The sequence below is a fragment of the Oncorhynchus masou genome, chromosome 33, assembly GCF_036934945.1.
Source record: "Oncorhynchus masou masou isolate Uvic2021 chromosome 33, UVic_Omas_1.1, whole genome shotgun sequence".
Taxonomy (NCBI): Eukaryota; Metazoa; Chordata; class Actinopteri; order Salmoniformes; family Salmonidae; genus Oncorhynchus; species Oncorhynchus masou.
Window position 1 is genome coordinate 37,152,755 of NC_088244.1, and position 17,647 is coordinate 37,170,401.

At 37.9% G+C, this 17,647-nt stretch overlaps 1 protein-coding gene across 1 annotated transcript; it reads right to left on the minus strand.

The window, feature by feature from the left end:
* Positions 1-2,070: 2,070 nt before the first annotated feature.
* LOC135528457 (homeobox protein Hox-C12a-like) lies at positions 2,071-6,777 on the minus strand. The gene is made up of 2 exons (XM_064957551.1): positions 6,141-6,777; positions 2,071-5,172 (listed from the first exon to the last, which is right to left on the minus strand). The coding sequence occupies exons 1-2, from the start codon at positions 6,754-6,756 to the stop codon at positions 4,934-4,936; spliced, it is 855 nt and encodes a 284-aa protein (XP_064813623.1). The 5' UTR covers positions 6,757-6,777; the 3' UTR covers positions 2,071-4,933.
* Positions 6,778-17,647: the final 10,870 nt, after the last annotated feature.

A 17,647-nucleotide genomic window follows, 5' to 3' on the forward strand; every position in this document is an offset into this window, starting at 1 on the left:
GCTCGGCACAATAAACCTTTCTTGGCTTTCATTGAATGTGTAGGCATATGCGTAAAAGCACGTTTATAACACGAGAAGTAGCCATTACGCAGTGTACTCGTAGGGCCTATAACCTAACCCAACGTCGAATATGTGTTTTGGAAAACGGAAAATAACACGATGAGAAAATAAAAGGCTATTTGCTCTACTCTATTTGCTAAGATACAAATAACTAAAAATTGTTTTGAAATGAGGGCATATTCTATTCTAATCCTGACAAAATGTAGAACATTATAAAATGTATATACCATAACATACACAATACTTTTATCATTCGTATTAAAAATACTACGCAGTACTAGGCTTATATTGGGCTTATATTGGTCCAGTAACACTACTAATATTATTAGTAATATTGTAACACATCGAAGAAGTGATCAACATTGAAACTGCAAGAATATGTTCTGCGTGATATCTGCGCAAAGGCGCTTGATATTGAACTCCAATGAGTACAAACACAAAATGTAACCCGAATCGATTAGACATTTAAAAATTGTGCGTGCATTCACTTCTATAATCTAAAATGTTTAGGATATTATAGACTGCATGTGCAACCACAAATCAGGAGGACTATATTGCTTTGCCGTGTGCATAAAAATGCACATATTTCCACCATGCCTACTCCATATTGTCTTAGGTTGAATACATTTAAACTTACATTCTTTTGTATTAAATATTCGACAACTTGTATCATCTGAACAATTATTCAGATGATTGCTAGTTGCGACAGTAGTACCCAATATATGCTCTCTTTCTCTCTCTCTCTCTCTCTCTCTTTCTCTCTCTCTCTTTCTCTTTATTCACTTTATCTATAAACAAGTCCAGAGGCTGGTGCTGGAGCATGGGGTGAAGGCATTATGGTGCAATGCATCTCTCCATTGATGACTTAACGCACCTCTCAATATCTCGACCGTAGAAACTATACACACACACGTTGGTTAGTTGAAAGGGCAAAATCACAAGAAGAATAGGACAGAAGAAAGAAATGAAGCTGAAAGGGATAGCGAATATGACGACGTCTAGGAACATCTCATTGTGATGATGATTAAAATGTGCGGTCTTCCAAATTCTCAACGAATGCATGTTCACGCACAGGTTATTGGTGAAATACTTAGTTCAACACAGGCTAGTAAGCTATTGGAAAAAGGCATAAGTGGCAGCAGCGTATGATGGATGTGTTTTGATCATACAGGGACTAACTCAGACCGCTTGGCTGGTGCCACGAGTCGGTCGCTGGAGCCGGTCTGCTACAGTTCACTGAAATGCCAACAACTGATCTCAGCCCAGAAAAAACACAAGCCGACAATTTAATGTGACAAGACCTTAATTCCCAATAGGTTTTTATTTGCAAAGATAATTATGTTTGAGAGTTATTTGGTTGATATTTACAATGCGAACTCCATATTTTCTTTTTTGGTGTTTTTTCCATATAGCGAGTGCTCGTATTGTTTTAAAATCCCAAATAAGAGGGCTATTTAGGTCACTTGTTCATACCCCATCAATTTGACCTAAATAATGATTTTGCGGACCACAGTAATCGTACGTTTGTGGACACGTAGGTTAACTACAATCAGAAATACTCAGCCAAGTATTAGTTTCAGGATATTATAAATGGAATGTAAGCCTATGACTGATTTAAAGGGCAATTGTGTGTTCGAGTCACTGTTTAGCGTTTCAGCTACATTGACAACCTGGCTTTTGTATTGCAAGGTTTGTTTATAGCCTACTATTTAGATGAGTGAGCTATATTCCACTTACTGGTCTTCAGAATGTTTCTTCTAGAAGAAAAAGGGAAATAAAGGAAAGGTATATCGTAGACATATTTCGTGTATTCAACGCAATAATGCTCAAATGTGACTCAATTGGTGTACCATTACATCATAATACAGTATTTAAAATCACAGCATAATGATGATGGTAAGACCAATTATATATATTTTTTTTAAAGATTCTGTTTATTAGAAATCTTACTCATACATAGATACATTCATGTCATTATTACTTTTATACAATAAAATGTTTTAAGCAGCCCTCACAAGCGCAAATAAGGGAATGCGGTATTGTACAAGAGAACAATAACATAAAACGCTATTACACCAAGGAAACGGTATCCTGAAATAGCATGTAAATAGTATCACATCATATAACCACGTCATTTCATATCCCCTTTACAAACGCAAATAATGGAATGCGAGATTGAATTCTACAGGACGAAATAACGGGAACGTTAACAGAAGACAGTATTACATTGAGATAAGGTATCCTCAAATAGGATGTAAATAGCAACATATCACATCATTTCCATACTTTTACAATTTGATACACGTTATGAGGTAAGAGACATAGAACATAGCGAATAGCAAGCACAGTACAAATAATAGTCAGCAACTCCGACCAATACTATAATAATAATAATAATAATAGAGTAATAATAAGCATAAATACTTTCATAATAAAGGTTTCATACTTACTTGCCTTAAAATGCAACGATATTTCTTTAAATCTTTCAGTCGTTTCTACTTTGAAAGTTCCTAGGGCCAGATAAATCGTTTATCTAGTAACCATTTGTTATATTTCACATAATCACTAACATGCTGCAAGTATCTTTCAGTGCCATTTATAGGTTTTAATCCATATACATTCAATATAATACAGTGTGCTGTCCAGATGTTAAAGAAGAACACACTGCGTTTAGATGGTGTAGCTCATGTATGTTTATAATACGATCATCATTTCCACAATGCTTATTTTTCACTCAAGTTTATATCTACTTTCAATTATGCCTATATCAAATGTGCACTTTTCTATCAGTAAGCGTTATCAGGTACAAAACGCTTATTGAGTGTATATGGGATTTCCATTTATAGGAAGAATACATGCACCTCAGTTTGATATTGCCATAAGGAAATCCATCAACTTGTGGAACACTAATTTAATAATAATTTTCAGCACAGCTATGAAGACTACCTTTCTTTGATAGCAGCCTGCACAAAACCTCGCTTAAACAGCAACCTCATCTGCTCTGATCCAACACTCTTAGCAAAAAAGGTGTCGTCTAGAAGGTAAAAGGGTTATTCGCCTGTCCCCATAGGAGAACCCTTTGAAAAAAACAATTTTGGTTCCAAGTACAATACTTTCAATTCCATCTGGGTTCCATTCCACAGATGGTTCTACATGCAGCCCAAAAGGGTTCGACGCGGAACAAAAAAATGGTTCTACCTGGAATCCTACCCTAAACACTAACCATAAGCTTCCCTGCAGTCAAATTACCTAGTAGCCTCATGGGTGGAATGTTATTATTATTTTTATTAAGTTCATAATTAATTAGCATTATTCATTTAAAAAACGCCTAAAATCCGGTGTTTTTACGTTATATTTCATTCTTCTGTGATTTATATAAAGTGTAATATTAGGAAACCCAAAATGTAATACTCTATCTGACTCTATATGGTACACGTGTCGTCTTTTTTGTAAGCCCATAGGGCTCCCGAGTGTCGCAGCATATCAGCACTGCATATCAGTGCTTGAGGCGTTACTACAGACACCCTGGTTCTAATCCAGGCTGTATCACAGTTAAGAATTTGTTCTTATAATTTGTTCTTAACTGACTTGCCTAGTTAAATAAAGGTTACATTCTAAGAACAAAGCATAACCATGTGTGTGATGTATGCTTTTGTTTCAAAGTAGATTTGTTTAAGACTACCACGAAACACTGTGTGTGACCCTGATTTAGGCCACTGCAGTAAAATGTTAACCCTTACCTCAATAATAACTCTTACCTAAACCCTAACTCTAACCTTAAACCCTACCTTAACCGTTATAAATTTCAACATCAATAGGGTGACGTCAGAGTTGGGAAGTCCCAAGGATCCGTTGAGACTTTTCCAGTCGCCTATGCTATGGGGGACAGCCAAATAACCATTTTGGATCATTTTCTTCTAAGAGCGAACACCAATGTTATGAGAGGCGGTTGGTTCAGAGGGGGAGATGACGAGAGAGGCGACTAAAAAAGTGAAACTATCTAGAAAAAGTTGTCAGCACTTGAACGAGTTCATGGCAAATAATAGTTCAATGCGCTGCATTCATAAAGAGACTGGCATAGATTTAGAGTTTTAGCTATCTCTAAGATCCTCTGATGTGCGTTTTGGAGTCTTACTCCGTGCCCGTGACAGTGAACGTGCCCAAACACGTGGCGGGGAGACTACGAAAAGTAGATAAGGGTATTGTGTTTCGTATCACTTACAAGTGAACTTTGGAGATATTAAACAACTGGAAATGTCCTCCATCTTAACCAATCTACACTGTCAGTGACAATGAATGCGCCTAAAGATGATTCAGTTAGGTCTACATTGGAGAATTGGCTTGATTACGGGTTAATCTCTCACTCTGGCCTCATTTGTTTATTAGGCTACATTGCTTTTCATTTTGTTCATTTAGTTTTCAAATTCATATTCACTGGACATATGACTAATAAGGAGTATTACGCGGTGATAAGTAATTTATCAGAATCAATTATTCATTTTTAAGGGCTTGGGAATTTACCAGAGTCTAGGACACCAAGCACTAATTCCATCCTTTAGGCCTATCCGGCGGGGGACGCAAGAATATCATCTCACAAGTTTATAAACGTCTGTATAAGTGGTTTACCATAACACTATACAGGAAGTACTATCTGGCACAACTCTGCAGAGATTCTAAGTTATGGCAGCAGATTCACTTGGTCGTTTTGTTTGGGGCCTACACCTCAAATACCTTCCTGATATTTTTGTACCTCCTGTGTGATAGAGATGGAGTGAGAGTAGGCTAGGTGCTTGCATGCATTTATAGCACTTGCAGACAGGAGAAATACTGCCTATCAATCGATTCTCCGTATACTGCTGCATCTCTGCTAATTCTAAAAGAAGGACAAAGCTTGCTCCCTCATCATCAGTCTCTTCTTCTTCATACGCCGGTTCTGGAACCAGATTTTAACCTGTTGGTCGCTGAGGTTAAGGCGGTCAGAGAGCTCCCTCCGCCGCTGTCTGGTGATGAATTCATTCAGCATGAACTCGCCCTCCAATTCGGCCAGTTGGAGCTTGGAGTAGGGCTTGCGTTTCTTTCGGGTCCGGCTGTGCATCGGATACCACGGGGCACCTGGAGGAGGCATAAAACAGATGGATAAGTCACAACAGTTAGGTCTACAAATTAAGCTCACGGTCACCTCCAAGGGGAGGCTATACTCTCCTTAAAATGTCACTTCCTGTGCTGTGCACATACACACAACCTGTTGTGTTACACTTGACTTGTTTTGGTTTGCAGTCCATGTCTGAATCTCATTCAATGACACGGAGCATGTTTGTTCAGAAGCAGCAGCTGGAATTCTCTGTGTCATTCTTGTCGTGTTTATACATAAAGTCAAAGGGACCACTAATTTACAGTAGTTTGTGTCACATGAAGTTTTACTGACGCAGTTAAAGCTACATTAACGTGATAATTAGGCCTAAATCTTGCCTTGCAAATACCCCTACTTATTTACCAGTTTCCAGGCATATTAAACGACTCCTTATTGTACACAGCGACAGATATTAATTCAGTTTACGAGTCATTAAAACGAAACCCCTCTCTATTCGATGCAGTCATCCACAGCGCATTACCTCTTTAAATCACTGCACTCATGTGTGTGCGTAATAGACATGTTCTAACAAGGTATATGATCCAAATAGACCGAACTGATACATTCACATCGATTAGGTTATTCAGATGTTTTGTCTCTGACTCTTGAGACAGGACAGGAAAGACCTAAGACCGTGGACTAAAATGGTCTGCAGTCTATATATAGCCTTCTGGTTGGTTCAGTATCAGTAACAGTACACAAACACTTGAAGAATGATGGAACATTGTATGGCAACCCCTAACCCCTAGCAGCGTTTGTCCAACATGCAAGTCAAGTCGCCTGCAGGCAAAAATCAAAACAATGTGATGAGCATCATGATTCCGAATACCTAGTCTACAACACATCCCTGGCTATGCTGAACTAGTACGAGTCATTTGATAATAAACAAGCATCTTTGGTATTTATAATATCATATAACAGTGTCTGGATGAATGAAAATGGGACCCACCTCCGCCTGCAGTTATGTTGCCCGAGTGGACCGTGTGGTTTCCTGGTGACACCAGGGTCTGAGGGTCGCTGGAGGACGGTTTGCTGCCCTCGTTTAGAAGCGAGGAGTTGGAATCGGATTCCAGAGATAGGCAGGACTGCGGGTCTTGAGTGAGTTGATCGGTCCCATAATCATACTTGGAAAAGGCACCACTGTTGTTGCTGCCCATGCCAGTGTGCATACCGTGATCAGATGTTATGGATGATGATGTGTCCCTCGCCCTATCCTCTCGTTTTAGGCTGCCCCCACCACCACCGGAACAGCTCTCTCTGTTGCTTGCGCTGCCGTTGCTATAATAACATTTACCCTCCTCCGGTCGAGTAATTTCACACGACCGGTTGAAAGAAGGGTTAATAGATACGGGGCTGCTAAAGTAGGATTGAGAGTATCCATTGCACGGCTCCGATGGGTTCCACTGGAGGGAGCAAACATTGTCCCTTCTCGGGTAAGGGAGAGACGGTAGCCCCGCCAGTTGTCCCCCCGAGGCTCGGAAATTCGGAAAGTAAAAAGTGTCTCCAGTGTGGATGTTTACCAAAGGTCCCACAAACCCGGGATTAAGAAGATTATGCTCGCCCATTTCCGCGGGCCCGACCAACAGCTTCTAGTTTATTGCAATCTGACATTTAACGTAGTTAAACCTGGGGGTGCAAATGATTGGTCAACCCCAAGTCACGTGGTCTGAGGGCTAATTTATTCTACACCAGGTTACCACCCACTTGGTCCATCTCAGACAAAACAAAACATTAACTTCTGTATTATGGGGGTTTATATGCTTTTTTTTAAAGTGCTATAAATATTTTATTAAATATGTAGAATCTATTTTTTATTCTCTGGAAGCCAGTAGAGTCCAAACCTACTTCTCTATACTGTACAAACATGTGAAACTGTCCCTAGTCTCGTTTAATATCTTTATTAGCTGGCAAAACTTTTCAAATATTATTTCTTATGAAAACTATTTATTTTCCAAGAAGGAGAGGGTGCATAGGACATCTTGTTTTCAAGCAAATTACGGTTGAATTCAATGTCATATAAAGCTGTGATGTCCCTCTTTTACAAGCTTGTTTTAAGAAAAGACTGATGTTCATTGCTGCGCTCTACTCATATTTACAGTATCGGGGTCAGCGGGTTGAAACCATTGGCTCTGTTAAAATCAGACGATATTCAATAAGGTTACTTTAAGAGCATATATTTCACATAATATTCTCACATGAACAACTTTAACAGATACCCCCTATAAACGTTCGCAGGCAGACTCGATGGGGATTGTTATGCCTCTCACTGTTCTTTTATATTAACTTTACAAGGTAGCAGAGGGCACTTAAGTGATTCAATCAGCGGAGAGTATGAACCATATTCCATTAATTAGTTGATTTGTGATTTTGAAGATGCTATGTAGGTATCTACTAGGCATCACAACACAGCCTGGTCTCATAGACTGGACGTAACATAGTAGATGTAAATCCGGGACACTCAAATTAGTATGATATTTTACGTTTGATATGGTTACATAAGACAGAAGGTTACTTAACAAAAACAAAAGTAGGGTGGTTGGTCAGAGTGGAGGATGGGTGTATAATGCAAATGTCTAACCTAACTCCTAACCCTAACCTTAACCTTATCCCCTAACCCTAGCCACCTAGATTTTGTTAGCCACACAAATTGGAATTTGTAACATATCATACGTTTTGAAAATTCTTAACATGTTGAACAAATTGCAATTCATAACATATCATACAAAATGGATGATGGACATCCACAAATGAATGCATACCATACAAAACATAAGATATCATACTAATTGTATCCCGGATGTACATTTACTATGTTATGTCTACCCCCAAATCCAGGTTGCACAACATAGCCTTTAACCTTGTGGCCTCATGGATGGAAAGTTATTACTATTTTTCACAATTTCATAATTAATCAGCTTTTTTTTTTTTTACGCTGAAAATCCGATGTTTCTATGTTAAACAGTTTTCTTCTATTTCAGTCTTCATATTTCAGGATGCTAACACGAAATTGAATTCATTTCAACTCTACATCTGACATTACAGGTGTATTTTTTGTAAGCCCATAACCATGTGTGTGAGGTGTATACTTTTGTTTCAAAGTACATCTGTTTAAAACAATCAAAAAACACTCCGTGACCCTGATTTTGCCCACTGCAGTAAAAGGTTAATATAAATAACAGCCTAGAGAGCCATTTTTTTTTTTGGGGGGGGGGGGTACTTTCTTATATAATACTACAGAAAAAATGAATGCTCCATCTCAGCAAACAATCAAATCACTTTTTTTAAAACGCCTCCTATGAATATGGCATGCAGCCAACAGTGCATAAATTCGGGTGTGGTGTAAAGACTGTCAAATTGTTCAACATATACCGTCTTTATAATCTGCCTATGGTTGATATGATACCGTATTCGTTCTTTCTTCTCTTCCCTCTGGTCTATAGATCATTTCATCAATTGCATTTGAGAGATCTGGAAATACTACTTAGACTACTTAAATCCATCTAATCTTAGTTATACGGACACTCATTTAAATTTTTCCAAAGTTACGTCACGCTTCACCTATCTATTTTCCACCGGGGCAAGACCAGCCAATGAATTTATAGATCTGCAAGTTCGTAAGCATATATTAGTCTCCCTTTTAAATTGAATTTATAATGACTAGTGCGCATATGTGTATACTTATAGGTTTAGACTATTTGCTTATAGGTTCCCAGATGTCTATACCACTGGTGACAAAGTATCATATTATGACTGACTTCGTAAGCATAAATATTTAATAAATACGTAAATGTATTAATAAATGCATATTCCTCTAAGTATTTTAGTGCAACTCAAATGCGTGCGCAAAATGTTCATTTATTGATCTTAAAACATGTTAACCACTCACATTATTTCATGATTTTCAATTTAATAGCATGCACGGTTTCACATTATAATGACATTACATCATATATAACTGTGTATTAAGGGTATGGTAAAGAAAATATAACTGGTTGCCATCCTATTTGTAAGCCCATATAATACGAATAGTAATACTAATGGTCTGCTATAGCGTGAATATATCATTCTTTGTCTAAATCAAGTTGAACATTAAATGATGTTTATATTAGCCTATGCGTTATAACATAGCCTAACTATATAACAACATCGGCAGGGCTAAATAATACAACAAAAAAGGCCTATTGACAACATCATCGCAGTTATATAACATTTAATAGATTTAAATGTTATGTGTGTGGTATTTTGTACTTGCATGTTGAGTCTTCCTGCATAGACAAGCGCTACAAACCTGCCAAGGGAGTGTTATCTGAGAATACTAGTCGAATTAGCATGACATACTACAATGCCGCAGCACAATTTGACACTCAGCCGTTACTTGATGCATCTCAGACGTTATTTGATCCAGCGTCAGCAGTGACAGATTTCATAGAGAATCTGAGGCCAGTGAGCCTCGGAACCTAAATAGAACGAGAAATAAACATGTCGAATTGGAGACGCTCCCTGGAATTATTCGAGGTTTAATCTCATCTCGCGCACTTTCGGAATTGCATCTCCAATCATCGCCGACCACTGTAACAGTTAGTAAGCCTCACAATGCAGTGCAACATCGCGTGCACATAAAGGTTATATGTTATGAGAAACACACGTCTGTCTGAGCATTATTGAACATCACTTGGTGTCGGTTAAGTTCACAACTTGATTACTAATAAAATAGGAATTAATCTCTTCTAAGAAAAGTTTCCCAATACAAAAACCTAAATTACAAGACGAGAACAAGTAAGCAACAAGGTCATGATAAGTCCACGACCAATTGCAAAGTATAGCTTTAAATATCTATATATCTTTTAAAAACAATCTGCATTATATAATGGTTCCACTTTACCTCAGAGAGAGAATAGAGGCCGCAGCGTCATTATAGTGCGGCAGACAGCAAACCAGACCTTCCAATACCACAACGCCTTCGATCCACACCAGCACTCTAACAAGCTGATATCATAATCACACTGGCCTACCAAACGATTTCTGGATTCAAATGTGAGCAATTCTCAACTGTCGTTCTGAGAAAATAAGTATTTTTGATATGTTATTTTACAAAAGAAATACGGAGGTTAGGAAATAGTGCTTGTCAGTTCAAGGTCACTGTCTAGTGCACTGTCTGGAGTCTCCGGGTTTGGAATTGCTATCTTGGAATCTCTCGGTCTGTTCAGACAGGGCAATAGGGTAAACAAAGGTCTTTTTTTTCTTAGCTTTTCTGCAGACAGGTTGCCACGGTTATGGCCTGGCAGTGAATCTTTTTTTTTTTTTGTAAATTCCCTCCAAGAAGACCTCCCTTTGCACAACGCGGGAAGAACTGCAAGATTTTTGAGTGTATTTAATTCGGTCTAAAATTGTGAACTCATATGCATGATCCAATTGTCAAAAATCCTTGGGCTCCTGTTGAAAATAGGCTTCTTGTTATAAAATGTTGTTCTATTAAACTTTATTCATAATTACGATTTCATATCAATACATATGTCTAAATGTATGTAGGCTACAGGTATAATAAAGCGGCTTGTGTTACAATAGTCGGAATTTAAACACCAGCCTAATGGTTAACGCACACGCTTTGAACTTGACCGTCAACGACAGTCAAGCGGGCGTACATTATTTTTTTTCTAAAGATCATGGCGACATATCATATTTGTGATGCCTTTGAATTAAAATGGAAGAAATTATAAAGTTATTGAACAATTCGGCCAATGTATTTACGGGTATTGTTCAAGACACAGATAGGCTTGTATGTGTGTATGTGCGTGTGTGTGGTTCCGCCAAGCAATGATCAAATTACTTCAAAAACAGCTGAGAGAATTTATCAATAAATTGAGTGGTAAATCGATCACAATCTATATATTTTAAATAATTTGACACACTGAGGCATTTTACGCATAGCCATATTGTACAAATATATTATTCCCAATCCGTTGGAACAGCAATTAGTCACAAAATAGGTTAAAAAAAAATCTGCCATCGACATAATTTATAGCGTAGCTATACAAATAAAAATAACCCAATAACGCAATATCACAATTAACACAACATAAACCATTCATCGGAATCATTTAGAAAACATTATCTTATAGCTGTGAGTGGAATATGTGAGTGGGAAAAGTCGCTAAAACTATCAAAAACCCTATGGGGCATCTTCGTTATGTTGGGATTTAAGAAATGTACCAAAAATCTATTTGGACTCATAAGTAGAAACATGAATTTCTGCTGAGCAAATTCACATATCATTGAGTAACTACTACTAATAGGTTACACAAATAGGCCTACCATCGCCACAACGAACCAACAATATGCGTATATATGTATATATGTATTATATATTTATATATAATAGCAACAAAACAATTAAAACATCATCAACAACAATAATAACATACAACAATTATAAAATAGATATAACAACAAAAATACACCAACAATGATAAAAATACAAGCATTTTGGTGATAATAAAGCTGCATGAATGCAATTTTATTATATAATGATGGTAATTGGATTAAGTGTTAATAGCCTAATAATATTCATAATTGCAAGATGCAATATCGTTAGATGTATGTGACTGACTGGATGAATGCAGAAATAAATCTAGGTCCCGTTTCTACTTCCGGATATTTTCAACTTGTCACCACCAGAGGTTATCAGCCCCCTTCTCAATGATCTGCCTTTGCCCTCCAGAACGCTGCTCAGCAACATGGTGGTTGGGGCCAGAGCCTTCTATTTGGTTGGGCCTGGGCCTGAAAACAACGACAGAGCTAACCACTCTAGCCTTATTTAAAATTTAATCAGACTAGGCCTAAACATTAGTCAATGATTTAATTAAAATCGTAAATATCGAAGTAGAATTTTTGGGCTAATTGTTATGTTCTAAAGGACGTGTGTGCTATTTTCAATGGACAAATAATTACATTTCATTAGGAGAAAGGTTGTCTTGTGTTTTCGATTTGATTGGATGAAATTAGATATATAAATTAGATAGAATGCCACAAAGGATTCACAATATCCGGTGAATAAAAATATAAATCAAAGAATTTAAGCCTGAGAGTGAATGATTCAAGAACGTCGACAAACTCCTGCATGATTTCATTAGCTATATTTTCAGTAAATTGTCTAACCCGACACGCAATATCTAAGCTTGTAACATCATAAATCTGATTCCATTTTCATAATTATCAACGTTCTATTCAGATATTGCAGCTTGAGCGTGAAGTAACATAATTAAATGGGCTAATATAATATCTTGGTTTCAATCATGTGAACATCTGAATGATTGTTCTGGATTTGTCATGAGTCCAATTGTCCATTTCTTTATAGTGTAGTTAGTGCAGCCTCACGATGAGGGAGAGGATAGAAAGGCCTCACGTTGATAACATCCTTAAATAAAGCCCTGTGATTTGCTCGTCCAAACATGACGACATCTCACGTAATCAAATAATGGGTGCAGAGTGAAAACATGAGGTTGCAACTATCTTTTGTAAATGTTTTATTAGAGGTGACCAATTGCTAAATGATCCCACAATCAACTCTATTCGTGCATTATCATAATTTATTTTACCAAATACATTTCCAGATTGAGCCAATTCATTTTCATGTTCAAAGCCCTTCTTGTCAAATACAGCTGGATTTTCCGAACATAACAATGCAAACCCGTCATTGCCAAAAACGAAAGTAGATTCTGTTTTTATAAGCCTACTAAGCGTTACATTTCCAAAGTTGTTCAAAATTGACATTGTTATTACACATGAACTCAAAACCATATATTTGTTAAGGGCCCATAGCAGCTGAACCAAACAAAGTTGAACTTTCTAGCACAAAAAAAAGAACAGACATCAGTTGGCTAAAATATCCTGTCATTTGACCAAATATGCATAAATATATTAAGGAAAATGGCCATTACCTTTAATCATTATACTGTGGGGCGACGTCTCACTTTCGGCATATAATTTCCTCTCAGACAGAAGCTGCGTGTGAGGTGAACCGTGCCTCGAGCTCAGGACACAACATGGCTGCTCGAGCTGCTCGCTGCAGTCAGATAGGTGGTGTCGGTGTTCGGAGACGTCAACGTTCTACCTGTCCTTCGTGGTCAAAAAAAACAAAAACGCACACACCTCATGTTGAGTGAACGAAACCATTGGTGGTTGGTTTTGAGTAGCGGGGGCTGATAGTGCGAGATAGGGGAGAGACGAACCCACATTGAGAGAAAGGCATGCTCTGTAAAACAGATATGAAGACACAGAAACCCACATGTTAACGATAGGGCTCACTCAGAGTTGGTCAGCAGTCAGGGATGGATCAGTAGGATATCCGTGTTTTCCCCTTTATTTTACGTATTTATGGCACGTCATTAAGTCTAGCTGTCTAGACAGGGAAAATAACACCTTGTTTGTCTGCAAACAAACTGCGGGCCTTCCTTGCAACGCGCCCCCAGCCCCCTGTTCAGTATTCACGCGCTGATCTCATGTCAAGGTCAAAGTGACTGGCTGCATAGTCACGGTCAAGGGTAAAGACGTCAGAATACCGCCAGGTCCAGGCCAGGTATATTACAATACCAGAGGAGCCACATTCCAAAAAGTAAAAAAAAGGGAATCTATATGTTTTGTATTTGTTTCATAAAGTTTCGAAGCATTATCAGGTTGATCAATGATGCTTACGGCCACGGTAGTCCCGTCGGTACGCGTTATGTTTCAAATAACAGAGAAATAGGACGAGTGTTTTGAATTAGATTATCTCTCTCGCACTCTCTCTGTCTCTCTCTGTCTGTCGCTCGCTCATTTTATGTGTGTGTGCGTGTGTGTGTGTGTGTGTGTGTGTGTGTGTGTTTGCGTGCGTGATTGCGTATGTGTGTGTCCTTCAACAAATCAATTAAAATGCTATTGGTCGCATACACACATTTAGCAGATGTTATTGCGGTGGTAGCAATCATGCTTGTGTTCCTAGCTCCAACAGTTCAGTAATATCTAACAATACGCACAAATCTAAAAGTAAAATAATGATATTAAGAAATATAGAACTATTAGGAAGATGGGATGTATAAACATTATGGACAGTATGTGGATAGAATATGTAGTATATCTGAAGAATACTTGGATATTATACTACATGCACAGCAATAGTTGAATAGGATGGCCTTGACTAGAATACAGTATATACATTTGAAATATGTAAAACAGTATGTAAACATTATTAAATTGACCAGTGTCCGTTATTAAAGTGACCACAGTTCCAAATCTATGTACATAGGGCAGCAGCCACTAAGATGCAGAGATGAGTAACCGGGTGGAAGCCGGCTAGTGATGGCTATGTAACAAGTCTGATGGCCTTGGAAAAGGCCTGATAACAATAAACAATATCTAAGAATAGTTATACTGGTCCTATCAAATAATAACAATGATGGCGACGAGTTTAATACAACTGCTCCAATACATTTACAGAATGTAAGGACTTTATTTGACGATACACAAATAAGGATAGAAGAAAGACTTCCGGCGGAATTATATAGCTTGGCGTGTGAGCCAACTTCTCGCACAGATCTCAAATTAACTTCAATACAAGTGCATCTTTAAATACTTTCTCCACATTCCCTGAGACATGATAGGATAGATACAACAAAACATACAGTATATCACATATGGTATTACCTACGGATACGAAATGTATTTTGGAGGCCTATAGTCCAGCCAGGTCACCAGTGATACAAGTCCGTTTTCGACCTCCATCCATTTCTGACAACGTCGGGAGATGACGTAGAAACCAGTCACTAGGGGAAACAGTGAGCTGTTACCTTCAGGTAGGTTACGGGTGTGCCTCTGGGTGGGCCTTGCATGTTCAAATCCAACGAAAGAAAGTCGTTTTTGAGACTTTTGTTTTAATCCTATCTCTCAATCCTTAACCCTTACCTTAACATTTCAGAGTTAATGCCTAACCTTAACCTTTCGGAGTTCATGTCTAAACATAACCTTTAAACACGTTTGGAACAACTTGGACAAATGCTGATGGAGAAACATGGATGAACATCTAATTCTGTGAGAGCTTGTTGCAGCCAGCATTTTAGCTATTATCTAAATGTAGGCCTGTTAGCATGAAAATAAAGGCACAATTATAGCCTATACACAGTGTTGGGGAAGCTATTATGAAAATGTAGTTTATCAAGCTACCAATTATTTCACACTGGAAGAAGATAAACTACACTGAAGCTAAACTAAATTTACTTTGAAAAAGTCGTTCACTACATCCAAACTACCTGTGCTAAAATAATTACCGTATCTAAATCTGAAATGTCATAGATTACAAATTGCAAGACAGATCGCTCTGGTGGTTAACATAATGTGTAAAATTAGCCTACTAAACAAGAAATTATGTTTCAAGTGAGAATTGAGCAGGTCTGATGTCGAAAAAGAACGGACATCTTGGCTACTTGACCCATATCGTGTCATTTTAGCAGAAAACGCAGTGTGTACCAGACGTTAGCTACACCACTACATGACTATAGTATGTAATTAACTACTGAAAACACTACCAAGATTTTAATTTAGTCCAACTACCACCAAGCTACAGCAAAATGTAATATAATTACTAGTCGAATTACATAGTTCACTACTCCCCGTGATTGCCTATACTGATATCGTATTCGTTTGCTGCTCAATACCGAACATGAGGCAAGCGAATACTGTAGGTTATTTTAGTTTGGTGGCAACATCATGGGAGATTTTTACAAACAAGGCACATTAATTACATAACAACATATTATTGGCTGGGGGGATGTATTTCCTTATGGGTATCCTGTTGCTGTGTCCTGGCACATCTAATACGTCATTTCTAATATCTCGAGACGAGTTAGACATGGGGATCTCATATTGCAAGCCTCCACTTTAAACTTTTGTCGAAAGGTTCATTCTCTTATGAAACAGTGTAGTATAGGCCCAATATACAGGCCTGTGTTAAGTGGGCATATAATATAGGCCTATCCATGCAACCGATCCTCGGAAAACCATCCAATATCAGTCATTCTTTTGTCATAGACATACAAGCATACATGTCAAAAACATGCCTATCCAAAAGCATATAGTACTCCTCTAGGCCAGGGTTGGGCAAGTTTTATTGGGAAGGAGGCCACAGAAAAATATCAACTCATCATGAGGGGCTGTAGTGGTTCGCAGGTCTGCACATCCACATCTATACCCACACATCCAGACTACTGATTTGAGCAGTCAATCTATTTGTGCAAGTTACGCACAAAAAAAGGAGCGTAGAGAAAATGTTGCAGTCGTAAATCAAGTCCTCTGCAACTCTACACATTTTTCGATGGGGTGGAGATGCTTTTTTTTTTTGTTGCAAATGTATAACAAATTCCTGCAGCTGCAAGTTGCCCATCCCTGCTCTAGGCCATATATCAAACGTCCCTCAAAACCAACGGCGAAGTGACAAGCCCACAAGCTCATGGGGATGTGAGATGACATTTCAAAAAGAGTTCCACTAAGTGACTTAGAGGAGACAGGAAAGAAACACGTAATTTAATTCATCATATTTCAGCAACATCATGTTATTCATCATCATTTATTTAGGAAACCCCTTACCAGTACGTTTTAAACACCACAATACAGTTCACATACTGCACGAAAGAAAGTTACAAGACAGTCAGTCTGCTTAGAAGGCGTGTGAACAGATCCAAATGTGTGTGTTTTTTTTTACCATACATTGGCCTACTATAAACAGAAAACAAAAGAAATCGATTGTGCATTTATGTGTAATACTCACTGACTTTAATTGCTTACAATCATTCCAGTTGCATGACAGAGACATTATCCTTCACTGATAAAGGAACACACAAAGGGTTTGAGACGTTCCAATTGACAACCCTGTGATACGAGAGAATATGACTTAAATAATGAAGGCATTGCACTCTACATGTACAACAATAGCAGCCTTGCTTTTACCTCATTAACAAAACATATCATACAGAAAGAAAGAAAACATATATAGCTTCTGAAATCGGGGACAGGGGCGGTTTTGAACAAAACCATTTTATCATCCGTAGCCCCTGCAAAAACCCTCTTGAGTTCTTGGCTGAGGAGAATACATCTCATGTAGTTTTTTTTCTGTAGACTTTCGAGTTCATTCTTTTGTCGTTCTCCCTGACCAGTTTATGTCCATATTGCAATTCTCTTTCTGTTGATGGCGCGATGAACATATCTAATATGTCTGTTTTGATTTGGCTGTCTGTTGGACGAAAAGTCCTGGAAATGTCAATTGGTTTGGAAAAAAAACACGCAATCCTTGTGTCTTTTTGAAATACAGATATCGTTTTAAATATTATATATTTATATATGTACATTCATATAAAACAATGTTTAACTGATTTCTCAATATTTTCACAGTTTTTATAGCATTTTTTTCTCTATATCGAAAAAAGAGCGGTT

Bases quoted from the DNA above. Each gene is read 5' to 3' on its own strand.
- LOC135528457 (XM_064957551.1), bottom strand. From the start codon at position 6,756: ATGGGCGAGCATAATCTTCTTAATCCCGGGTTTGTGGGACCTTTGGTA. The intron at 5,173-6,140 runs GTGGGTCCCATT...TGCCTCCTCCAG, and splicing joins CAACATAACTGCAGGCGGAG to GTGCCCCGTGGTATCCGATG.